Consider the following 26,811-nt stretch of genomic DNA (forward strand, 5'->3'; position numbering starts at 1 on the left):
CCAGAATATAATTTGTACTTTGAAATATGCTCAAGATTTACGGTCTCATTCTTTCTAGTTTTGCATTAATTATTGAATCTTTCACTCTGTTCTGAGGTCAAACAACAGCATTTCCTCACTGACCTCTCCAGTCCTTTAGTTCAAAGGTCAGAGGTCAGAGCCCAGTCATGATACTGATACGACAACTTTAATACAAACCCTCACCACTGCTTTCTGAAGTGATAAATGAGGATTGTGACGGAACATGTGCATCATATTTCGAGGTACTGTTGTATTCATGGCACTAGATGGCGACACTGGGACACGTGATTGAAGTGTCCTCACTTAACTGTTTACTCTCATTGGACAAACAGACACTTCTTAAATATCCTTGTTCAGCAAACAAATGTTTATTTCAACTCATGTACGAAAGTACATATTGCACATTGCACTTATGGCTTTCGGCAAGACGATTTATATTGAACAAATAAAGACAAAATATTTCACAATGTCATAAAGGAAAAAAAATAACATTCATTAAACAAAGTATGCATTGGCATAAACATCACCCTTTTATACAAAGGAATATGGTTTTTAATTCAAACCTCATGCAGGTCTTCTGCAGTGCAGACAAACTGTGTTTAAGGCATAAAATGCTCACGTTCAGGTCCATTGACAGACCTAAAGTTAAATCACAGTGTTTATGGTCATAGATCATAACTATACATTTGCATTTTACACATAACTCTCATTGAAAACACCCACATTCTTGACTTGGAAAAATCTTGACAAATATTTCTTTCTTTCTGGATTTGTGTCCATATTTTCCAGACCCAGCTTCATCCTTGTCTCTGAGTCTCAGGTCTCGTCTTGTCCCACTTGTTGTATCCCTGTCCATAAATACAGTGTGAGTCCACGTGTCACTGGCAGCACAGTGGAGCCACATCCTCCGCTGATGAGGGAAACAACCTCAAGGCCTCTCTGGAGGACTTTGTGAAGCCGTTGTGGAAAATCAAGGCCTTCTTCACGGCGAAGAATGACACGGTCTTGTCCCACACGTCCGAGCTGGACACTCCGGAGTCCAGCTGACTTTCTAGCACTGAGCGGAGCCTCGCTGCCTTGTCTGTGCACTTCCTCTCCAAAACCATCATTTTGCACATGCTGAGGGAGACAAGAGACACAATCAATTTAATGTTGACTCAAAATTAAGAACAAATCATTGTTGTTTTTGTGCCTAAATAATAATAATAATAATAATAATAATAATTAGAGTCTTCATGCAAGTTCTCAAATGGATGCAATAGAACTACATTTTGGAAAAGTGTGAAAATTCACATTTTTTCATCATGTGTTCATCCACAAGGCTTCTGCAGTTCTGAGTTTAATCTCTACGTTGCTCACTGTTCACTCTTGGAAGACACATGTATAGATCTGATAACTGAATCACTACCAAAGCAAAGATCTTGGTCCTCATAACCTCATAAAGAACAAAAGAGGAATCTTTTTTTTGTTGGCACTTACGTTGTGTGTTGATCCCTCATGGTGTCGTTCGGTCAGTCCACGTCTGTGTGTGTGTGTGTGTGTGTGAGCTACGAGAGGATCTCACTGGTTATGGTTTTACTCGCGCAGACGTCCGTCCCTTATATACTTAAATGCACTTTCCCATCGACGTAATTCCACGCTGGTTCTCACAGTGGTCGGCCAATCACAAAGCAGTCTTGTGACAATGGGACGTGAATGAATTAATTGAATTCATGGGGGTACAATGGGGCCCCCCAAAAGCAAACAAACAGGTGGGAGGGGCCCTTCGCTGCATGGGCCCCCTTGTTGCTCAACTGATGCGCCTTTAACAAGAGAGATATCCTTGTTATTGTTTGGACTGGAGTGATATGTGGTGAGAACATGGAGGAGAAACATCTGCCTGAAGAAGATCTACAAGGAGAAGGAGGCCTTTAAAAAAAAAAAAATTAAAATCACGGTCAGAGATTTTTTAATGTCTCATGATCTGAGCTTCCACTTATTACTTATTGTGATTGATTACTTTTGATGAAATTAGAATACATGTTGAGATGACTTCATCACAGCTGTTAATGCTGTTATCATCATTATTATTATTACCATTATCAGTAGTCTTAATAAGGCTTTTGTGTCTTTGTGGTTTAGTTTTCCAGGATCCTTTTTTTTTCCAACTCTTCTAATCTCGCCCAATCTGTGCTTTTCATTCATTTTCCCTCCAAAAAACTTCAGACTATAGCTTCAAAGTTTCCCACCCTCCCTGTACACACACACACACACACACACACACCCTATTCTTCCTCTTTAACTTTCTGTCTCTATTTCAGCCTCTCCAGTTCTCACGGCGAGCGTCTCCCATGCTTGATTGGCTGACAATAGCGTACGCACTGTCCAGATGGTGAGCCTGGAAGCCCTGTTGACAGCCCTGTCTTCCTGGGTGTGTGTGTGTGTGTGTGTATGTGTGTGTGTTTGCAGAGAGAGGGAGGGGGGGGGGGGGTTGGTCAGTAAATCTTTGTTCGATGGGGCACACTTCCTTTGTGCTGCCAGGCTCAGTGTTAATAACACTGAAGTGTGGGAAGCTCAGGAGCACAGCAGCTCCCACGTTCCACACAGGCAGGAAGGGAGCGTGTGACTGAGACGTGGCCAGCAGCAGGCAGGTCAGCCAGCTGTGTGTGTGTGTGTGAGTGTGTGTGTGTGTGTGTGGGTGGGTGGGTGGGTGGGAGGGAAAGTGAGTGAGAGTGTGTCTGTCTGCCTGATGTGTGAACATGTGCCTGAAGTGTGGAGACTGTTGGCTGTTTACAGCTGTAACACGTTTCTCCTCCAGCAGCTCAGCTCACGACTAAACACCGTCAGACTCAAGTGAACTTCAAATGCTGTCGTCTTCTTCAAAGACTTTCCAATTGGGTTTGTCTATATTCATTGAGCCCATGAGTTGATACACTGTATAATACATATATATATATATGTATATATATACAGTATACGTATATAGGTGTTTACTAACATGCATTTAAGTCGCATACTAGCCCTTTATTAGTTCATATTAAGCACATATTAACACCTTATGTAAAAATATTAATTAATGTCATAATACAGGTAGAATAAGGTTATGTAGAATAAGGAGTTAATACATGCTTAGTGGTTACCAATAAAGGGCTAGTATGCTACTTATATATGTTAGTAAACACAGAGTTAATGGTAAATATGTGTTCCCTAATCTGTGTTACTATATTTATATACATACATATATATATATATATATATATGTATGTATATACATACTGTACATCCATGCATACATACATGTTATTATCTAACTCAGTGGATCTCAAATGGAGGTCCTAAAAAAAAGTCATTATATAGTTGTCAGTAGTCGTATTATTCCAAGCAAATTCCAGTTCAATTCACTTTAAACTTTATAAAAGACTCACATGAAGGTCCACAGCAGATAAAAATAGACTTTTTAAAAAGGGAGAATATATAGATATTGGTATAATATAACGTGAAGTGGTGCCTGCTATGTTTTTTTTTTATCCTGTAAAAGGGGTTTGATTTGAGGAAAATTGACATTGACATTGATGTCTCACACGTTGATAAAAATCAAATCATTCAAATGTCTTCTTCTTTCTAAGTCCTTATATTCACAAAGAAGTTTTTTTTTTATTATTATTATTATTAATCTCTGAGGCATCTCAACGGTTGCACAGCTCCAGGCTGAGGGAAGTCTGCCGTGTCAAACTGGTGGAAGTGGCTGCATGTAGATCTTTTCTAAACGCTGGCCCCTCTGTAACACCCACGTGTGCCTGGTGGCAGAGGCACTTTGTGCTCAATTACGTGGCGGTGGAGATGACATGAGACAGCGGCGTGCTTCCCTCTGGGGTCACCACTTTCCCATATCAACACAAGCACTGGGTCAGTGTCCCGGCTCCATCGCCCCCCCCCCTCCTCCCTCTCCACACCCTCCACCCCAGGCTCTTTCTCTCGCAGTCTATTCCTCCACCTGCTCCCCGGAGACACACTCATTGTCCCCACGGCTATAAACACTTCATTGAGCATGTGGCAGCCCTGCGCTCCTCAAAGCCCTTCCCAGCGCTCTCATTGGCCCAGGGACTGTGAGAAACTGCAACAAGCCCAAGACCCACACATTCATATGGAGATTTGGGAGTATAAATACAGGGCTCAGGCAGAGGAGAAGGCAGCTCAGACTCAACTGGCTCTTCAAAGCGAGCAGGAACACTCTTAACTCCACAACCATGGCACCTACTGTTTATGGGCAAGCAAACTACTCCAAGGAAAACCTGACTCCTGCACACAAGGTAAACACCTTTTTTAACCAAGCTGAAGTTTATTTATCAGTCTCTTTGTTTAATAAGTACATTTTTGGTCATTCAGGTGGACTAAATGTTTTTTTTTTCTCTCCATATTTTCCTTCAGCTCAGAAAACCAATGGTGGAGAAACTGCGCAGAGACCGCATCAACACCAGCATCGAGCAGCTGAAGTCACTGCTGGGCCCAGAGTTCCTCAGGCAGCAGCCCGACTCCAAGCAGGAGAAGGCAGACATCTTAGAAATGGCTGTGGCCTACATGAGAAGTTGGCAGCAGCTTAAGCAGCAGCGTCAGCAGGTCAGCTCGACCGCTGGACTGACAAACGGCGGTGATGGCTACTCCCGCTGCGTGCAGGAGGCCGTCAGCTTCCTGTCCCACTGTGAGGTCCAGACTCAGGCCCACAGGCGGCTGCTCAGTCACTTCCAGGGCCTGCAGGCGTCGTCCGGCAAGTCCAGTCCCTGCACCCTCTCACCTCCTGGCTCTCCTCTCCATCAGGTCAGCTCCAGTAAGAATCAGACTGGCTGTGGTCTGTGGAGGCCCTGGTAGGATGAAGACAGGAGAAGGACACTGAGAACCACGTCTGTGAATGTCATGGACAGAAAGTTGAAGACTTATTGAAGTCTGTTTCCTTTTTGCTTCGGCAGAGGAATCATTATTGTTGAGGTTTTGATTAGAGATGGACGGAATGTCCCAGTATTTCCTTTGGAAGGACTGAAATGATTCAGGTTTTTACTACATATGTACACCATGTGTATACATATATATGAGGTTATACTCTACATGATTTAGAGTGTTTTCTCTGTGTTCCCGTTTGTTTTGCAAACATCCCCGATTTAGCTCTTCGTAAGACCCACATTGGGTGAAAACTGTTGAAAATGTCTGAGACATTGTTTGACTGATGTGTTTAAACCACTGTTTGTCTTTGATACTGAGTATCACTGGCTGATAATGTTCCACCAGCTTGGTGCTGAGGAATCAACGTGACATAAATGGATCCCATGGATCCTGTTTTTACTGTAAATCTTCTTTTGATTATGCCTTATTGTGACTCTGAGTAACCATTATTTGGCCTGTGTGTGAAGATGTGTTACTGCTGATGTTGTACGCGGTAACTGTTCAGTCGTAATGTACAATATCGATGTTTTCCCTCGTCTTTTTTTAATCGATGCCTTTTATAAAGGAATGTTATATATTGACTTGAATCTTTGCAAAAAAGAAACTGCTGAATTGCTTCCCTGGGAAGTTTGACTTTGAAAAAATAAATTAAAATCTTCACATGAAGATTTGCAAAATCAACAGTGGTGTTTTCACTTTATTCATCAACTGGGGGAGTGGGCGTGTTACATTTGCTCTTTGAAAGGTATTAGATTATCAAAACACTTCATGAGCATCATATACATCAATATAAATCAAATCAAGTAAGTTATTAACATGGATTATGTAATAGACGTACACACAACACAAGAAAACCATGTGACTTACGCAATAAAAAGTTATTTTTATTGCACAAATGATGAATAGCATCACTTAGCTCAGAGAAATGACTCCATTGACTCAGAGTGTTTGACAATCTCAGAGGTGTCTTCAACAGTTTGTGGGCGTAATATTTGTGAGAAAACAGTGTAAAAAATACAATTATCATCCTTGGATTCATTCAATTCTCCTGGAAATCTCTGTTTTAAAATAACATTAGCTGTTACAGAAATGTCACAGTGTGTTGTTGTTGTTGTGATTACAGAGTATGTTGGGAAACACTGCTTCAAAGAGCAATTATACAGTACATGCGCTCACCGGCGAGCCTTCAGCAAAATACATATATTTATCTTAATATTTAACATCATAATCATCTAGAATAGAAGTTGTAAATAAAAGTTATTGCATAGAAATTATAACATTTTGAATTATTAGTTATATGTCTGACTTTCTGGGTGACTTTAAAGTTCTGATCTACAGAAAATTTCTGTGAAGTTGTTTATTCCATAAAAAGACTTGACTTGTCAAAACCAGTGACGAATTAATATATCAGATATATATTTTTAATGTTATTCATTTTAATGACCTAATTCCCTACAATATTATACATGTCATTATTCATGAGGTTTATTTCACTGTACCCTCATTTTTTCGCGGGTGTTTTTTTCGTTTCCCACAGGGATCATTCACGTTTCATGGTGTCTCACCTCTGTGGTGCACAGGTGTTTAAAAGCCACTGAAAACCTGCGCTGTGGAGATGAGACACCGCCCCCCGCCCACCCCCCCATGCTCCACATACGCTTCAGTCACATGCCCCACTTCTGTTGTGGTGGTTGTGGCATGCTGTCCGGCGCTTGAATTACGTCTCAAGTGCCACAAAAGTCTTTCACAACTATTTGTGTGCGAGCAGAAGTTGTGGGGAATGCGGCGAGCCTGGGACTTTCTCAGGCTCTTGTTGGCCAGGCCAGATGGTCTGGCTGAAGCGGCCTCCCCCTCCCCCTTCAACAGGAGATCAAACACCGTAGCTAATGTGATGTGTAACAAGACACACTTCTATTGTTCCTGTCTCAGGGCCAGTGAATGGGCGCAGAGTGTGGGAAACAGGAGATACCACACTCACAGAGAGATGGCTGATGGGAAGCTGCTCTGTGCCGCCGCAGGTCTGAGCGATGGCCTGGACTCTATGGCAGGAATTCAGAGCTCTCAGGCTGCTGGTGGGAGGGAAACTCGTCTTCACACACACTTGTAGACAAAGACCCCCAGCAGCCGCGTAGTGCACACTAACTTTCATTGGAGGCACAATTTCACACAAACATGTCAACAATGAAATCAATGGAGAGGACGGATAATAAAGCTGAGCGTAAACGTGACCTGACAGACTCTGTTTTTCAAATGTTACCTATTCAGAACGAGAAATAAAAGAGATATTTACCTCCAAACAACAAAACAGAGTAATGTTTTTAATGCTAAATCTAGTGATGCCGGCTATTCCTTCATGGGAATTTAAAGAACCACTTGTGGCGCATGAAATATCAACAGGTCACAAACCTGCTGGGTTGAGTTCTACTGTCGTGGCTTCACCTCGGTGACTTAATGAAAACTTTAATCGCTTCTCTCAGCATTGTGAACGGGCGGCTGAACCACTAAATTAAAAAAGTCAGCGCAGACCAAAGACAGTCGACACTGCTCTGTGCCAAGCAGCGAGGCCAGTCGACTTGATTTTTCCCAGATGGACCAGGACACAGAGTTTCTGTTTGTCCTGCAACAAAAGATCAATTAACATTCCCAGAGGAGCATTGAGGAGTGACATGGCTTTTGTAGGTCATTTACCCTGATGTTGGGGATGGTGGGAAACTCGGGAGACGGGGCTACTCACACTCATGCCTGCAAGGGCAGCTTCACATCTGGAGCCAGCCAGTGATGGAGGCCCTCGGAGGCACAGTGCCAGCCCTGTCATCATGCCATTAACGTGACACTAATTTGACACAGTGCTCTTACAACAGGGTCCACACACACCCTCAGGAAAACTAAGACAAGGGCTTATAATTAAAGTCTGTCTGCGCTCTGTTTTTTTAAAGAACTCAGCTGAACAAACAGCTCTTTCATAATTGAGAAAAATCACCGAAATAGTTAACAAACTTAATGTCTGGGACTGACACTGAGTTTGGCCACTTGGGAGTAAAGATTTACAGGAAAAAAATTATTTTTTTGTGACTACTGTACATAACACCTGTCACTCCTACCCACGCAGAGTTTGAATAATTAGAAATGAAAAGTCTTCTGATATCATGTTATCTTACTATCTGAGATACATAATAACTAAAATTTTCAATCGCCACTTCTCATGACCTCGATCTGTTTTTTAGTTACGTTTGGTTGTACTGTGTCTATACAGTAGTCCTACGTCTTTGTTTGTTGTGTTTCTTTATTTTTATTGTTTTTATATGACTCCAACTGAAGGCACAATAACGTTCTGAAAAGGTCACGACACAGAGAACGAAAGAGAGAAGAAGAAAGAAAGCTCACATAAAGCTGTGCTGTCTGATTGTGTGGAGACATTTCACGTGTGGTAGAGCAGCTGTGGTTAAGAGCCTGACGTGAACTATGACATTAAGTAGTGTATAGTTATGGAAGCAACAGGTGGAAAAGGAAGTGTTTCCCCTGCAGCTATGGCTCTGATGATGCCACTGCCTTTCTCCTGTTTTCCTCCTTGTGTTAGACATAATTTCACCAAACTGTGTTTAACTTTTTTGACCACAGTTGCAAAGAGTCACCTGTTGCGCCGACTTTAATGGCAATGTTTGCAAATGCTCCTGTGTGTGTGCACCAAAATGCTTCTTGAGGAGGTGCTGGAACTGTCTTTGAAGAGAAATTGAAAGCCTTTAGTTTATATTGTTTTACTGCACTGAAGCATTTGGTCCTTAATTGCAGTTTTTCTCCTTTGAAGACGTTCACATCTATTTGTATCTCGTCTCCTTGTTGTATTGCGTTTTCTTTCTAATCTAATCTCATCCAGGGTAAATTCTTGAACGACTTGCTTGACAACATGTAAATTACCTGTTGCTTATCTTGGGAAACATGCTACTGCACAGATACATGGCCTATGAGTTATTGACATGTTCTATTGTTGTGCTGGGAGTCCCACTGGTCGGAGTGTGGGAACCCCAGCCCTGCCTGAGCCACATGGCTTTGTTATGCTAATCAGCCAGTATAAAATGAGGGAGCAGCTCCTGCAGGCACATCACAGCTCAAACTAGCGTCCAGAAGCAGCAGCAGCAGCAGCTCACCTCACCTGCACAGACATGGCTCCCTGCTCCAACAACTACTCCTCTATTCACCACATGAGGATTTCTGTGAGAGACAACATTAAAGTGAGTACTGGAGCAATGCTTTTTTTTTTTCATACTATACAATACAAATGAACTATTGTTTATGACTGACTTGAAACAAAAAACTTACCTGGCTGCTTCTTCTTCTTCTTCTTCTTCACCAGCTGAGAAAACCTGTTGTGGAGAAAATGCGTCGAGATCGCATCAACACCTGCATCGAGCAGCTCAAAGTCATCCTGGAGAAAGAGTTCCACCAGCAAGAACCCAACTCCAAGCTGGAGAAAGCCGACATCCTGGAGATGACCGTGAGCTTCCTGAGGCAGCAGCTGCAGCCAGGCCTCTGTCAGAGCGACTTTAAGCAAGGCTACTCTCACTGCTGGAGGGACTCTCTGCACTTCCTGTCTGCTGCCTCCAACACAGACGCCTCTGTCACTCCTCTGCAGAGCCTTCAGCAGCAGCAGCAGCAGCATCAGGTCCAGAGAGCCAGCAGCTCGTCCCCGGTCTGCTCCACTCTCAGTCCCACCATGCTACAGGAGAGCAGCAGCAGAGGACCTGTGTGGAGGCCGTGGTAGAGACTCTCTGTGATGACACAGACACCTGAGGGAACCTGTGGTCTCCCTCACTATGTAGGAAAATTATTTCCAGCCTGCTCATTTTGTGGTGGGGTTTCTTTATAGTCTCATCACATTGATGGACAAGTAGTAAAAGCGAAGGCTGCCATGTATTTGAAGATCGTCCTGCTTCAACTCGATCTGTTTGCTTTGACCTGTTTACGTCTAAAGCTGGAGGTTGACTTTGAGTGACGATGGTTGCGTCAAATCTGATGAAATATTTGTTTACTCCAGTGGAGTTTATTTGTGGACTGCTCAATGTAACAGTGCATACAGATTATACTGTAAATCTGCCATACTGTGTTCACTGACAGCTGCTGTCGAGAGTATTTCTCTTCTGTTTTGAATTATCTTTGCCAAATTATTTGGACGAGAATGATGTGTGTTTGTGAGTGTGTGTGTGTGTGTGTGTGTGTGTGTGTGAATACGAGTGGATGTATTTGACCAGAATGTTGATGTGGTTGTTTTTTTGTTTACATTTTTGGCTCTTAAAACATTTGTTGTATGACAATTAACAATAAAAATGACACAATCACTGAAAAAGTAAGTCCGTTCCCATATTTTCATTGTCATAAACTGAACATATTTGTTTGTTTTTTTACAAAGATCTTGAAGATTCACTTTTCATGAACAGTTTTCTTCACTTTCTTAAAGTGACTGGTGAAATAGCACCAGAAAAACACAGGGAGAGTCCAAAAGAGTCTTCATCTTAACTAGATCTGAAGAGGATGTGATGTATGATCCAAAAGATGACCGATTTTAGGACGTTTTTGTAATAAAAATCCGTGTTAAGGCTCATAACTCTGACGTTTTAGGAACATAACAACATGTATTTAAATTCTATTAATCCAGACCTTTGAATTAATCACTGAATCATGTCAACACACACATCTATTTTAAGGGCTCACATTGACACCCATTCATTTGAACAGCCAAACCAAATCATTATCTCAAACCTTAATCATTACCACTTAATGCCTAACCTGACCACAGTTCCAATCTTAGACCTCAGAAATGAGTTTCTGCCTCATTAGAACCAAGTTTTGGTACTACTGGTCCTGACAAGGTCAGTGTTTATGCCCCAAAAAGTCCCAAAGAGGTAAAAAAAATCACACACCAAAGTCATAATCTAAACATAATTGTAATCTGAATCCTCAGAAAGCTGTCTCAACACGTGGAGATCACAATCAATGTCCTATAAAGACATGAGTCCCCATGGGTGTCTTCAGAGTCTGCACCTGGACACGCTAACACACACACACGCGCGCACACACACACGCGCGCACACACACACACACACACACACAGTGCTGCTGTTGGCTGCTGTTGTTTGAGATGAAAAGGCCTTTTGTGGCTGAGAGGTCAGAGCTATTGACCAGTGGATGTGTGAGTAGTGTGAGCTTGGCTTTCCCACAGTCTGTGTGTCCACTCACGGCTTAATACCCTCAGTCAACAGTCGAAGTGTGCCATGGGTGAGCAAGCAGGAGTTTTATTGTCAGCACTCTCCGACCACCAGGACAAGGGTTTTAGAAGTTTTATTCCGTAGAGTACAAAGAGGTTTAGGAGCTTTACGATTTTTTGTCACGTTGGTGCTACATTAGACCGTGAGACACCTGAGACACAAACCAGAGATGTAAACAAATAGATTCTGTTTTTGTTTATGGGGATGTTTGTGTCCATGTTTACTGCTTTATCTGCTCCTCGGTCCCAGCAGAGGTCAAACTCTAATGGACCCTTTGATTCAAAGACGTTGAAAGACATTGTTTTTCTTGCTTTATCAGTTCCCCACATCATTTAGTCATCAAGCTCAGTTTGTAGCTTTCCTTAGAAAATGAATGTGTTTGTGTAAGGCAAATTAAAGGAGCAAACTCAAAAAATATAAAAAATTAAATGAATCGCAATGACTTGCAATGGTATTTAATTAATCTACTCTTTCAATGCTTTTCCCCCCTGAGTGCCATTAATGGATTCAGTCTTATCTGTAAGTGTCCCCTGGGTGCACATCAGGTGTTTGCCTGTGTTGCTGATGAGTAACTGGAGTGTGTGATAAGCGGCTGCTGCTGATAAGAGAATGACAGCGTATAATTCACAGTCTGATATGAATCTTGGGAGCGGTTTAATCTCTGCTGGTCAGCCTGTGATTGCCTCACCTCGCAGTTATTGATGTGTGTGTATTGTCACAGGTCTCAGTCCTGCCCTTAGTCACATGGCTTTCTTATGCTAATCACTGCCTGTAAAATGAAGAACAGCTCCTCCACACACACACACACACACACACACACACACATCAGTAGTGTTAAACTCACCTCAGCTACACAGAGACATGACTCGCTGCTCCATCGACAACTCCTCTAATCCAACCAGGATGTGTGAAAAATACAAAATACAAAATAGCACAAGCCTGCAGGCTCTGGAGTGTTTCTGGTAAAAACCTGTGTTTGTACAGGAAGGTCTATTGCACCAGGTTTGTTCAAGACGTGCTTGAGCATTACATACAAGTGTGATGCATGAGTTAAACTCAGTGACAGTTTGCTAATATATAAGACCAACTTTCAGTCACATCATCCCAATCCAATGATCACAGAATTTTACAAACATAATCCTGGAAAAAAAAGATGCTTTTGCACAGTACTGTAACTGAATACTGGAGGTATTATATCATATATACTGTACATAGACACAAGTCAGTCTTTAGTTGTTTATTTATTTAAGATTATTTTTTTAAAAACACATTTGGTATGAGATGATGCTGAGTTTTTGATCATGTCAATCTTGTCAGTCGATCTCCTGACATTTTCATCTCAGTCAAAACACTAACCATAATGACAGTGCTATAAATGCATTTGAAAACATTATTTTATCAGAGGAAATAGACTGTAAACTAGGCATCTATTAGAATATATAACCAATAATATATAAAATCAATGTCATGCAGCTGGCACTTAAAATGAAGCTATAATTACTTATTTCTATATTAGAAATTAGATTTTTTTTATTAATTGATTCATTTTGCAACATAAAAACGTTCATATTGTGAACTATGTATTACTCCATATCCAAACAAACACTTGAAATGATGTGCAACATCATCAGAAATATTATTTTTTTGACTTTTTTCACCACATTTTCAAACTAAACACTCTAAGTGTACAGCCTGCTGGAAATTATGATAACAATATTGTTTACTATACAGGATAATAATGAGACGTATCTGTGCACATACAATAAACATTTAGTAAATATATTTAACCTGTATAATTTATAGCTACGGTTCTACTGTTTTTAATCAGATTAAGTCATTCATTGATTCACTGTTTGTTCATGGTGTACATTTGAATGCAGTTCTGGAAATGTGCAGTTGTGTTCATTTGCGGCCTCAGGACAATGATGTAGATTTTGGGCAGGAAGTAGCCGCCAAGCAAGGCCAGGACACTGAAGAGTATGGCAAACACGTGTGCGGCCATGGTGAACGGGCCCCTGACGATGAGGTATAAAGTGAAGAAGCTCATCCAGGAGATCATGTACACCATGAGGCTGAAGGTGACGCACTTGGCCTCGTTGTAGTTTGCTGGCAGGTCTTTTCCCATGTAGCTAAAAGAGAAGCAAAGGATGCTGAGCAGAAAGACATAAGCAAGTTCAATGAACGCGCCTGCTGAGACAGTGTTACTGCACTCCAGGACAATGCTGTCCTCGTAGAAGTCAAGATCCTGAGACGGCTGAGGGGGGTTGACGCCCTCACGTAGTACAGAAATGAACAAGATGGTGAAAGACAACAGGAAAATGGTCAACTCTGGCCCGTGCTTTTTGGCCCATTTGTCATAGACCGGCGGCAACTTGGATGCAAATTTAAAAATGCAGACAACCTGGAGGGCGCGCACGGTGATGCAGGCCAGGCACACACTGAAGCTGATGATGAATAGAGGCTGCTTGAGAACACAGGCCAGAGGAGATGGTGGGCCAAAATGACACAAAGAGCTCATGGTGGCAGCAGTCAGGGCTGCCAGCATCAGGAGGCAGGTGCGGCCTCCAGCAGACTTGGCCACAGGCGTTTTCAGGTTAAGCAGCAGAATTACTGCAAAGCTGAGGGTCATGAGAAGACAGGTGGCAAGAAAGAAGAGTAGGGCAATGGAGAGCGGGGCGTCCCAGGCAAGCAGCAGGACGGTCCTATTTAGACATTGATTGCTGCGGGGAGGAGCCCACTGCTCCGGCAGACAAGGCTGGCACATAGTGGGTTCTGAGGAAAACACACAACAGATTTTTAAAGGGGAAAACATGTACATATGAGCTAGAGTTTGTTCCCACTTCCCATTCTGTTACATATATAGATTCTTTATTGTGTAAATAAAATGTTGTACACTTAAAGAGAAAACGCACTGCAGCACAGTACATGTTGCTGGGTTGAGTTTCATCATGAGCCAGTTTTGCTCCTGCATCAGCACCAATTGTTAGTATAACACCCCACCTGCTGGTTGGTCTCACACACAGCAGCTTGTCAACTGTGACTGTCATCCGTTTGCCTGTCCTGTCCTCTCAGACAGCTCGCTCTTTCTCTGTCTTCCATTTAAACTAACTTTTTTGATATTAAAGAATCTTGTAGTTGACGATCAGAAAATATACAAAACATTGTCCTCAGTAAAAAAATTCTGTGTAGACTGAACATCCTTTTACACTTAAAATGTGTAATCTCCCATCTTCATCATCCTGTTTTTACAAATAAGTCATGTAAGCCCATTGAGAAGATAAAAATGTAGTCCTTCTACATAACTCTCAATTAAAAACACTTGTGTCAGGTCTTTCTTTGATAGTCAAATAATATCAGACATTCCCAAACTTCTGAGGTCCCTAAAAATGAAGCACAATGAAGCAAATATTCATGGTTATACATTCACAAACAGTCTTATGCCCCATAGTGGTTATTTGAGTTACCGGACAACTGGTGCTATTTGGATATACTCTTTTTTTGGATAATTCTCTGTAAAAACATAGCGATGGTTGTGTGTGAAACTCCCAGCAGATCAACAGGTTCTGAGATACTCAGACCACAACACGTACAAAGTCACTTGAATCACGTTTCTTCGTCATTCTGATGCTCGGTTTGAACTTAAACAGGTAATCTTGGTCATGTCTGCTCTCTGGCCTAAGTGCATCGAGTTGCTGCTGATTAGATATTTGTGTTTGCAAGCAGTTAAACACCTAACGATTTACCTAACGATAAAGTGGCTTGTGAGTGTAGTCTGTCTTTTATAATGTGCTTCTTCATATTACCGCTGATATTGAGGAACGTGGCAGCAGGACAGGCCTGGCAGTCGAAGCAGCACGTGTGCTGTCCTGTCAGCAGCTTCTTGTGGCCCGTTGGGCAGGGAGGAGAACATATGGACAGAGGCACCTGCACATAAGATTATCAATAATCTGCATTTTATTGTGTAATCTCATTGAAATAGAATGGCCAGAGACAAAACACACTCTATTATTGTTCAGAATGTTATAATCTAATAATCTAATGAGCACCGTCTCAGTAACATCAAGGCCATACAAAGTGTTTAACCTTTAGAAAACTTTTACAACAATGTACTTAAATTTACTCCACGCTGATCTCACCGAGTTTGACTGTGCTCTGTTGTGCCACTCAATTTGATCATCGTCAACTGTGAGCGTAAAGGAATCAGCGCGGAAGGAGCCCACCACTCTGAGAGACCACACAGTCTGCCTCCAAACCCAGGACACAATGTCATACTCTGAGTCTGGGTCGCCGTTCTCGTCAAAGTACACCGAGGTGTTGCCCAGGGAGAATTGCACCTGCTTAAGCCACAAGAGAAGCTACAGAGGAGAAAGGAGACGTCAGTGCTTTTTTACGAGATGTTAGGGCAAAACATACAAATGTACATCGTCTCACCTCCCATGGGTGCACCCTCCTCATTTGGCACTCTCCAGAATCACAGTTGAGAGTTCGATGCAGAGCATGAGCCACGGCGTATACTGCCTTGTACACATTGAAGGAGGAGGTGATGTCGTATTCCTCCAGTGAGAAATTGTTCCTTGCGAGGCTGTATAGGTCTGTGCTCTGTAAACAATCATTGCCACTGGAGACTTTCTGCATGTGGCTCTGTTGCAGTGAAGCGTGAAATACCTTTCTCTCAAAGTCCACAAAACCAGATAGAGATGCAGATTTGATGGAGACACCGATCACAGTACCAACGGTGTGGATCCCAGGTATCCCTGATATAAGAGTAGATACAGACCAGTCCTCCGTCCCCACCCACACTTTACCTGTGACATTACGCTCAATGACAAATGGGAAGAAGCCCCTCAGTTTTGACTTACTAGAGAAGACAACGATGGTGTTGACTTTGGACTTCAGCATGTTGTCCACCATGTTCCTCATGGTCTGGACTTTGTCAGAGCTAAATGAGGGGATGATTCCTTGGTAGGCAATGCAGATGCCGTGCCGTTGTGCTTTTTGGTAAAGACTCCTCATGCCTGACAGGCCATATGCATTATCACTCCCTAAGAGAGCGATCCATGTCCATTTGTACCGAATTAAAAGCTGGATCATAGCGCTGACCTGGTTCTTGTCACTAGGAATCGTGCGTAAAAAGGCCGGATAGAGAATCTTGTTGCTTAGCAATTCGTTCGATGCTTCATAAGATATCTGGAATGAAATGGAGAGGATGTGAGGAGTGTTGTGTGCAGGCTTGCTGAGGTTCATATTTCAAGAGCAATAATTAAAACATACTTGTGGTATGAGATAGGCCCCCAATAAAGAAGCAGGGGTGAAGGATTTGCTGCTGCTGTCTGGCCCTATCACTGCCAGTGCTGTTTCACTGTAGTCTGTGTCTCCCTCTGTCCCAGGTGTAGAGGTGCTCTGGTTCTGCTGCTTCAGCAGGTCCAATGTGGCCAGCATACTGGCTGGCAGGGAGCAGATGTCATACATCTGGTAGCCCAGCTTCACTCCTGGTAAAAGAGGCAGTGGTCCACTGGCATTGTTGATTTCTTCCACAGCAAATCTCATAGCTTGCATCAGGTGAAAGCCGTGCTTGTTGGGCGTCCCTCTAGAAAAGGCCACGTGTCGTGAGAGAAAATAATGAAGACATATGAAGAACATTCTAAACGATAAAAGAACAATATGTATGATATTGATATCCCGACAAAGCAACCAATAAGATTTGCTGGTGCAGGCAAACTCACTCATTACATGGACCCAGTGCAGGCAAACCAGGGCTCAGCTTATCATTGTTGTGCAGAGGAAACATCCCTGTGATGGAGAAGTTGCCTTGCAGTTGCATCCCCTGCCCCTGTGAGGTATAATCAAGTTCTCCATCGGTTATCTGCACCATCATCAGCAAACCCATGGAAATAAATACAGCACTGAACATATCCGCACTTCAACCTCTACCTCACAAACACACACACACACCGGTGTCAGAGCTCAGTGTGGTTTGCAAAACGGATCAGGGGCTGTATATGAACGTGTGGAGTGGCAGAGGGAGGGATGAGAGGCTCACTTTTGCATCTTTCCGGCAGTGTTATTTGACTAAAGCGTGTTTGCATGTGTAATTTGTTTGTGTGATTGCAGAGTTTCCCTCTCGTTAAAATGAGTTGCAGTAATGTAATCAGCCGCGAAAGACGGACCGGTGTTTTTCTTCCAATAATCTTTAACAAATGACACAAGCCACAGATTTTAAGATTTTTGGTTGGTTTTAGAGTGTGTGTGTGTGTGTGTGTGGGGGGGGGGGGGGTGTTTGTGTGTGTGTGTATTTCTGATACATTTCGAGATTTTTCCTTTCTTTTGTTAAGATCTTTAGCTATTTTTTAAATTAATCTAAAACTGTATTTAAAAATGCAAAAACAAAGATACATAATATAGTTCATGTAGTTTAAAGTAACATTTGGTGTAAAATTCTGAAAGAATTTGTTTACAAGAAACAGTAGCTGGTGAGAAATATTTCCTCAATTAATGGTAAAATGTGGGGAAAGATTTCGAAATGATGTCCCCCCCATATTCTTAGCCAGGTATCCTATACCCGCAGACAATCCATATGAAGCAAAATAAAAAAAAGGTTAACAAAGTTTGTCATTACACAGTTAGTAAACCAACAGTAAATACTGTCTGAATCTCATTTAAGTGAAGCAGTTGTGAGGTCCTGTTTTGATGAGTCCAATGCTCTGCTGGGGAAAAAGGTCTGTTCGTGTGTCTTCCTTTGCATTCTGGTTGATATTTGAGGCTAGTTTTGCTGCACACACCTGCTGTAGCTACGGACATACAATTTGCCTAAAGCTCACCTGTGTCCAGAGCCCAAACCTATTGTTCTGACAATAAAAGTGTGCATTTGGTCGACCACAGTGTTGTGAAGTCAAACAAGCATGTAAATGTTCATGTCTGATGATTGAAAAATATTTGCATTGTACCGATGGAAAAAAAAAAGCAGTGATTAATAGCTTTTAATGGTAATTCTCATTTACATCAACCAGCTGTTAATTAATGAATTAGTTAATGTTGGTTGTTCGAAGGTTTTCATATCAGATTTAGTAAACATTGTTTATCAGTGACACTTAAAATAAATCCTTAACATAAAATAAGGGTCAGTTTAAACATTAAAATGAAGTAATAAAACATGTATAGTTTCCATTTTCATTGCAGGAAAGGGACAGGTGTGGATTATAAAAGAAATGATGGCAAGTCCTTTTTAAATACAGATAATTTAATTATGCCCATGAAATAAAAAAAGCTAAGCCACACATCTCAGTCAGTGTAAGTCACAGAGAGGAAGGTGATAGATAGATAGATAGATAGATAGATAGATAGATAGATAGATAGATAGATAGATAGATAGATAGATAGATAGATAGATAGATAGATAGATAGATAGATAGATAGATAGATAGATAGATAGATAGATAGGCACACTCCATGGGGACAATAGCGTCTGGCTCGCTCCGTTTGCGTCACTAACGTGCGACGCACACGTTGAGGTGAAAGTGCAAGGCTGCCATTTTTTTTCTGCTAAGATCTCCCTGCTTGGTTAGACGTGCAGAGACAAACTACGAGTTTCAGCGTCACTTTCCAAGAGTTTTAACGTACATTTTTGCGCCCCGAACACACTTCGTGGACGGATTTTACAGAAGCTCCGTGTATTGGAGCTCAGTTCGAGGCGCAGGCTTTGCTCGGCACTGCACGAGTCTGCAGACCGCTAACTTAGCTCGGCGGGCTAACATTAGCCGTGGCTGTAAACAAACTCTCCAGACTGTGGGGACCCAGTGGCTGATAAACCACCGCAAACTCTGCAGGTTCGACCACAAATCCAGCCCAGGACAAAGCTAACTCCGGGGAGTGTGAGCGGTCTGGTGCCGCGTGTCTAGATGTGTTCAACACAACTTAAGTTTTGATGACAGTGCGAGTTTCTTCATAGCAGCTTTTGGAGCGGGTCTGTCGGAGCGCGGGGGAACCACTTGACACCCGAACACACACACTCATTGAGCGCTATGTCGTCCTTCTCGGAGTCGGCCCTGGAGAAGAAACTGTCGGAGCTGAGCAGCTCACAGCAGAGCGTCCAGACTCTGTCTTTGTGGATCATCCACCACCGCAAACACTCGGGTCTCATCGTGAAAGTGTGGCACCGGGAGCTGAAGAAAGGTGAGAGAGCTGCCCCTGATTGTTCTGTACAACTTTATTTAAACACTCAATGTCAGACCTAACTATTTCCAAATATTTCCAAGAAATGGAGTACCTCTATATGTCGCTTTGGGTCAGTCAAGAACCTTTTTATTCCATGCCTTGACCCAGTTAAGCTTCACATACATTTAAAAATGAAGTTTATAAATATTGTTAGCGGAAAGGGTTCAACGTCCAGTTTGCTTATATCTACATTTATGGGGGTACAGTGACCTGGAATGTTGAGAACTTTGTGGAAGAGTCAATATTAGTAATATTATTAAAGGTGCATAATGTAATAAATCTAAAGCAACTGGCCGTAAAATCCTCCTCATATGTCTCAGGAATAATGTTCATATGACAAACTGAACTCACCAACAACAACAGTACAGCCAAAATATTTGCATTAAAAAAATATTTTGCAGACTGCAAATCATGTTTATGTTTTGAAATCATGTTTATGCATGTGGCGCCACCTACCGCCGTCTACCAATCATTGCAGTCAGTAGAGTCTCAGCTGCCGAGCAACCACGGGTTGCCAGTTACGTCAAAAAAGGAAACCTAAAAGACCTCGGTATTTTGAATTTGAATGTAGTAACCGTTTTTGGCCACATTCTTACATATGGCACCTTTAAATATAATAGTCACAACATCTATTTTTACAGTGTATTGTGTGTTATGTTTTTTTAATCGGTCAGGATTTGTCTACATTGTCACATGTATTTATTTTGTGTGTGTTTCTTGTTCTGCTTGTCCTTTATTTGCTGTTCATTGTCTCCGTCATGGTTGTCCTGCATTTGTGTGCACAATAAACTTTATTAGTTTGATTTCGATTGAAACCAGACCTGGATATGTCAAAAAAATTATACATTTCACAAATCAATTGTATGTGATATGAAATGTCTGAAAATGTGTTTGCAATTTGCATGAATGTTGTGCAGATGTTTTGGACCTTTGTTGTATTGTGACATCACATGTTATTGGATTGTTTCTCAGCATTAGATGTCACTGCTTCAGCACACAAGCAAATCTGAGCTTAAACTGACTTAAAGTCCTCTAGATCAGGTTGTGAAGATGGACAGTTTCCTTCTCGTAAACTGTAACTCCACTAAGAGTCATCACATTGTCAATATAATAAGCAGTTTAATATGTTTTGTGTTTCTTTGTGTCCAGCTAAAAGCAGCAGGAAGCTGACTTTCCTGTATCTGGCCAACGATGTCATCCAGAACAGCAAGAAGAAAGGACCGGAGTTCACCAAAGACTTTGAGACCGTCCTCGTTGACGCGTGCTCCCATGTGGCCAGGTAGAGAATGGTGTATATGCGCTAACGCAGTTATCAATAAGAGTTTACAATGCGTGTGAGTTTGTGTACATGTCCCAAGGCTTTCTTCTTACTATGTTGGGATAAACTGCACACATTTAAATGAAATTTGTGTGTTCTTTTTTTTTCTTTTTTTCAACAAATCAATATTTACCAAAGTTACAGTGAAAATCCACTCACACATAGTAACAACTTTTACCTTCTGTGATTTGTCTTTGGACCTACATTTATCCATCGCCAAGATAGGACAAAATATCAAAGACCTTTTAAGACAAAGAGAAGAGAAACGAAAAGACTAAATATTAAATATGTGCTCCTATATTGCTTTGTTGAAATTATTCATGATGTTGGGAGGAATTTGTGAAATAATAATTGTTGTTTTCTGCTGCTAATTTGTGTTGTTCTTGCGTCTTCTGCAGAGAAGCAGATGATGGATGTAAAAAGCCCATGGAGAGGTTGCTGAACATCTGGAGAGAGAGGGCCCTCTATAGGGCTGACTTCATTCAGCAGCTCAAACTGGCAATAGAAGACTCAAACAGTCCCAGGCCTATAGGTTGGACTACCATTACATAATAACATTGTTATATGTACAAAAATATCAACTGACATGACTACTGCACATGATCTTACTGCAGTTTTAGAGTAGCATCACCTCTGCTTCTGTTGATATGGCAAAATTGTCAGACGCAAAGTTAACTCCTTTTTTAATGTAAAAATCATAAAAATAATTGGCATTAAGGGTGCTTTTCACACCCATAGTTCCATAGTAGATTGCTTTTAGTAGATTGCGCACCAGTCAGAAAAATGTTACAATGTAGCAAACAGACGTGGGTACGGTTTGCTTTCACATATGCGTAGTTCTAAACGACCCAAAATAGTCCACGAAGACCATCGGCACTGGAACCGGACTAACCCCCGATTTCCACCGGGGCGCGTTGCCGCGGAACATAAGCGCCGTGGTCACCGGAGCTGCCACTCTAATCAATGTGAGCATTTCCACCAGGCACGCCACGGCTGGCTCATAACACGCCCGGTGGGGATTGAAGCTGGGCAGAGAACGGCGCCACTGAGGTTCTGAGGTGCTGACGCACCCGGTGGAAATCTGGGGTTATCCCGTATCTCATACCCGTAATGCGTTAAAGTAGACCGTTTGTGCCATTTGGTTTCTTTCACACCAGAGGAACCGCACCAAAGTGCCCTTCAGGCAGGTCTCAGACTGGTTGATTTGGTGTGCACCAAATAACAGAGATTACATTCACACCTACGCACCTACCTGCTGTAGGTGTGAAAGCACCCTAAGAAGTTTAATTTTATTTCTACAGTGCAAAATATATGAATATCTTATAGTTGTTGGCATCTGACTTTTTTTTAATATTCTGTTTGTCATTTCTAAACTTGTCTTTGCAGAGGAGAAGAAGCCAGTAAAACGCACCTATCAAAAGATTCAGGAAGATGAGGATGATGAGGATGACGACTATAGAAGCCACAACTCCCCTCACATAATAGATGCCTCTGCAAATCAGCTGGTGAGAAGTGTTTTACTAATTTTTCTCTTATTTGCCAATCTTCACCTACTTTTTCACTACTCTCCATCCTGATCAATTTCTCTGTCGATCTAACTGTCATTTTTAAACACATTCTTAATCACATGTTCAGACTGAGGAACTGGTGAAAGCCCTGCAAGACTTGGAGAATGCAGCATCAGGTGATGCAGCTGTTCGTCAGAAGATCGCCTCGCTGCCGCAGGAAGTCCAGGATGTTTCTCTGCTGGAGAAGATCACTGGTAAGACTCAACAGCTCATCTTAATCACAAATAACTTTTTCCGTAGTACATTATACATTTTAGTTTTTATTCAATCTTAGAAATACCGTGTTCTTATTTTCCCTCCTTAATTGTATTAATTTATTGTGTTTTAAATAGTGCTGTCAGTTAAACGCGTTATTAACGGCGTTAACGTAAACCCATTTTAACGGCGTCAATTTTTTTATCGCGCGATTAACACTCTTTTTGGCCGAGCAAACTTTGTAGTTTTTGATGTTGCATCAACTAGTAACGTTAGAACAACTACAACACCACACCGGATCTAGATAGACCGGAAACACAACATCAGACACGGCGAGCGAGCCGGTCAAAGAGTAGTCGGCTCGGGTAAGTAAAGAGTAAACGTTCCGTTTTGAGCGACTGGCGAGCGCTTCTCCGCTAGCTCCTTCAGCTCGGGTTAGCTTGTTACGGCAACAACACATTAAACCACGGGACTTCGTCTGCGTTAAAGAACGGCTCTTTATTCACAACACTGGGGGTGATACACAGACTCTGTTATTATTGTGCGGCTCTATCACAATGAGAGGAATAACTCAACATATGCAGAGCGACGGTGATATTCACCTGCGGCTCGCTAATGTAAACAACACATTACTTTCTGCTTCACCTATGTACCTCTCGTACCTCCTACAGCACACATACATAGCTCCTCGCTCACACGCACTCACAGCTCCTCGCTCGCGCACACACACACACACACAGCTCCTCGCTCGCGCGCACACACACACACACACACAGTTTAGTCTGTAACATAGATTAGTTTGTCTGCCAGAGTGGTTCAGTCTGTAGAATAAGATGTGTAATAATCTAATAATTCATCTAAAATTATATTTTGTCTTGAACAAATATTATATTATAAATATTGTGTCTTGAAATTGCAGTAAGCTGTATTGCAATTTAGATAAATTTCGATTAATTGTTCAGCCCTACACTACAGTATATGCCAAAATATGCAAATAATATTTACAAAAAGCAAGCCAATCCACTTTTCTATGTTGATAAGAGTATTCAAATGAGGAAAAATAATGGTACAAAAAGAAATCAAGGAACATTTAGAATAGATAAAAATGTGAGATTAATTTCGATTAATCGCGAGTTAACTGTGACATTAGTGCGATTAATCGCGATTAAATATTTTAATCGTTTGACAGCACTAGTTTTAAAATGTATTTACATAATGTAATTGTTCCTGTGTTGTTTCTGTGTCATAGTGGATTGCCTCAGTTACATCTTCCAGAGATTGTGGCAGAATTTATAAAATGGTAGTATGTATACTCGATCATGAAAAGAAATGCACCTTGACTTTGTTTTAGACAAGGAAGCAGCAGATAAGCTGTCAAAGACGGTCGATGAGGCTTGTTTGCTGCTGGCGGAGTACAATGGCCGACTCGCTGCAGAGCTGGAGGATCGGAGACAGCTGGCCCGCATGCTGACTGAATATATTGGCAGCCAGAAGGAGGCGCTCATGGAGAGGGAAAAGAAACTAGAGGTGAGACATATCATCACAACAGGAGGCATACTGTACAGCTCAGTTTGAATATATGTGGTACATTTCCTTCATTAATTAGTTTTTGAGTGTTGCCTTTTTCACCCTTTGTTTGTTTAAGCTGCAGTGATGGGACAATAACAGTGGGATTTTTATTTTTTTTTAAAAGAGAACGAACTGAGAAGATATACTCTGAATTAGTGCATCCTATAGGCCTTGACAGAAATATTACAAGATCATTACTATGTCCCCCAATCTTTTACGCTAGTGGTATTTGTTTTTTATTATATGTGTTTGTTTGAATTGGTCATATTGTAACACACTCACACTCACACACACACACACAAGTTTGTATAGCTATTCTTGGAACACTGCATTGATTTCTCTTCATTTGAACAGCTTAAACAAAGCATTATCCATATCCTTGGCCATAACCACTTATTGCCTAACTCTACCTTAACCTAACCATAATTGTAACTCTTAGCTCTAAACTTAACCAGTTCCTCGGAAATGAGGTTCTGCCTAATTAGGACCAGCTTGTTGTCCCAGTTGAGGACTATTGGTGCTGACAAGGTCAGTGTTTATACTAGAACAGGTCCTAAAGAGATGGCACGCACACACATACACACACACACACACAGAATCACACTTGTGGGGACACAGTGGGTAAGTTTGCAGCATCACATTTAGTGTTTGCACAGAATATAAGTGTAAACACCCAGTGTCAAATTACTAATTTGGTTAAATTGTATGCTACGGTGCATGTTGGTATGGAAGATTAAATTTCCTAAGCATATGCTAGTTGTAAACACCTGTGATGATGACACTTGGTCTGGTTCTTTTTATGTAAGTGGACAAACCCACACTCCCTGCGCTCTAACATTCATTTCATAAACAGTAGTTTTCATTGATTCATGTCTTTCATATTCCTTGTTCATGTGTCAACTGGTTTTCATGCTGGACAGGGCCTTGCTATCTCCTGCCGGGTTAAACCTACAACCCAGTCGGTTGAATAAATGCTTTGTAGCCAAGCAATAATGTTTATCTCATATGTCCCTGTGCTGCGTCTTTGTCATTGTTCATTGCAGGAATACAAGCAGAAACTGGCGAGAGTGACTCAGGTGAGGAAAGAGCTCAAGTCTCATATCCAGAGTCTACCTGACCTCTCCCTCCTGCCAAATGTGACCGGGGGTCTGGCCCCACTTCCCTCAGCTGGAGATCTCTTCTCCACTGACTGAGATGTCTTTGCCCAGACGAACTTCCCCGATGCTCCTCCGCACCAAAACCCAACCCCATGTTTGATCCACAAACATACTCCCAGTTGTGTCTCCAGCTAGAGGACATGTGGACAGACCTCTGTCAGCGGAGGAGCCAGCTCACCTGCTAACTATGTATGGCAATGGGAGAAAGGGACACAATGAGGAAGGTTTGGTGAAGTCAAATTGCTCTGCAGAGGAGAAAATAGACTCTGTTGGCCTGGATTTTTCCCCTTTCTTACTCCGTCAACAAGGATTCCACTCCACCAGCTTGGAACAAGTTTATTTCCTGTTTGTTTTTATTTGTCTGATTTAGGATGAGGAGATGAGTGAAGAAGCTAAAGCTTCCACAGACCCAAGTGTTTGTCAGGGTGTGTCATTCATTTCTGTGTGGCATTTTGGAAACGGAAAACAGAGGTGGGCCGTTTGCTCTGAAGTTGTCTGAGGTTGTGACTACACTGTGAACAAGATGTACCTTTCATTAGTTTTATTTTTATGGCTTTGAGTTAATGGCTTTTTAATGACACATAGTCAGGTAGTTTTGATGTGTGTACAATTACAGAAGAGACCAGATTGAGTTGTAATGTATGATGGGTATTGGATTTTGGATGAAAACTCATCGTTGACAACAGGTACACATAAGCCCCCAGTACAGTAACTCATAATGGAGGCTGACTATAGGATTTATGGGACAGCATCGTCATGAAAGTTTGAAATGTTTTGTTTCTCTCATTAACAGAGTAAAACTTTACAAATTCAAAGTTCCTGCTTGTTTTCACGCTTAATGCCTAAAGGGTGCTGAGGCTGTTTATGTTACAAGTGTGTACAAGGAAGTGTTTGAGTTTTGTGTAGCAAATCCTGGATATTGATGAAACAATTCAAAGTTTGCTTTCAAACTAACCCTCTGGTTTTTGTTTTATTAAATTAAATGAGTTATGAAATTAAAAGAAAAAGCTAGTGAAATCGTTACATTGGCTGACTTGAACATCTTTGTCTTAATTTTTAAACATTAAACAAATGGCTAATTTGATTGACAATATTAAATTCGCACAATAACAATAATTGCACATATTTCTTGACGCTACCTGTGAGGGATTATACATTTTAGTGTATTTTTAAACTGATAAACCCCCATTACATATACTGTTCTTTTCATATTCTATTTTGGAAGTATGACATTTTCCTTATTTGGAACAGCATTTGTGAGAATTTTCTTGACCGTTACATACAATAGCTGTTACAATTTATTTTCAGTAAATAACCTGACTGATTGGTGTTTCCAGGCAGTCTGTATGTAAGATTCAATCTTTAATACCATGATTATTAAAGATAATTACAGTGTTGACATGTGTGACAGGAAGTATTTATGCACATTCTGACCCAGTTATGCAACACTATTGATAATAGTTTGGTCTTTTCTCATCTACTTGTTGTGTGGTACGTCTCTCTCTGCAGAGTCGTAGTGGACTAGCAGGACTTCACCAACAGGGGCAGTGTTTTTCCAATGAAAGTGATTCAGTGAATGCCAATAAACTGGAACGATT

General features: G+C 41.6%; 4 protein-coding genes across 4 annotated transcripts; 3 read left to right on the forward strand and 1 right to left on the reverse strand.

Annotated features, from left to right (window-relative positions):
• Positions 1-4,048: 4,048 nt before the first annotated feature.
• LOC310932166 (hairy/enhancer-of-split related with YRPW motif protein 2-like) lies at positions 4,049-7,042 on the forward strand (the record flags this gene model as incomplete). The annotated part of the gene is given in 6 exon segments (XM_083895459.1): positions 4,049-4,234; positions 4,236-4,310; positions 4,429-4,862; positions 6,516-6,622; positions 6,704-6,764; positions 6,865-7,042. Coding segments are annotated over 6 exon segments (1,041 nt in total).
• Positions 7,043-9,095: 2,053 nt separating this feature from the next.
• On the forward strand, positions 9,096-9,694 carry her12 (hairy-related 12; the record flags this gene model as incomplete). Its single annotated transcript, XM_083895733.1, has 2 exons — positions 9,096-9,164; positions 9,287-9,694. The coding sequence occupies 2 exons, from the start codon at positions 9,096-9,098 to the stop codon at positions 9,692-9,694; spliced, it is 477 nt and encodes a 158-aa protein (XP_083751859.1).
• A 3,347-nt stretch (positions 9,695-13,041) lies between these two features.
• tas1r1 (taste receptor, type 1, member 1) lies at positions 13,042-17,067 on the reverse strand (the record flags this gene model as incomplete). The annotated part of the gene is made up of 6 exons (XM_083895460.1): positions 13,042-13,967; positions 14,999-15,119; positions 15,332-15,550; positions 15,627-16,382; positions 16,467-16,782; positions 16,919-17,067. The coding sequence occupies 6 exons, from the start codon at positions 17,065-17,067 to the stop codon at positions 13,042-13,044; spliced, it is 2,487 nt and encodes an 828-aa protein (XP_083751586.1).
• A 1,707-nt stretch (positions 17,068-18,774) lies between these two features.
• Positions 18,775-26,163, forward strand: rprd1b (regulation of nuclear pre-mRNA domain containing 1B). Its single transcript, XM_083895227.1, has 7 exons — positions 18,775-19,364; positions 20,556-20,685; positions 21,123-21,256; positions 22,111-22,229; positions 22,360-22,486; positions 23,839-24,014; positions 25,100-26,163. The coding sequence occupies exons 1-7, from the start codon at positions 19,214-19,216 to the stop codon at positions 25,247-25,249; spliced, it is 987 nt and encodes a 328-aa protein (XP_083751353.1). The 5' UTR covers positions 18,775-19,213; the 3' UTR covers positions 25,250-26,163.
• Positions 26,164-26,811: the final 648 nt, after the last annotated feature.

Source organism: Microchirus variegatus, assembly GCF_963457635.1.
Source record: "Microchirus variegatus genome assembly, chromosome: 9".
NCBI classification, from domain to species: Eukaryota; Metazoa; Chordata; class Actinopteri; order Pleuronectiformes; family Soleidae; genus Microchirus; species Microchirus variegatus.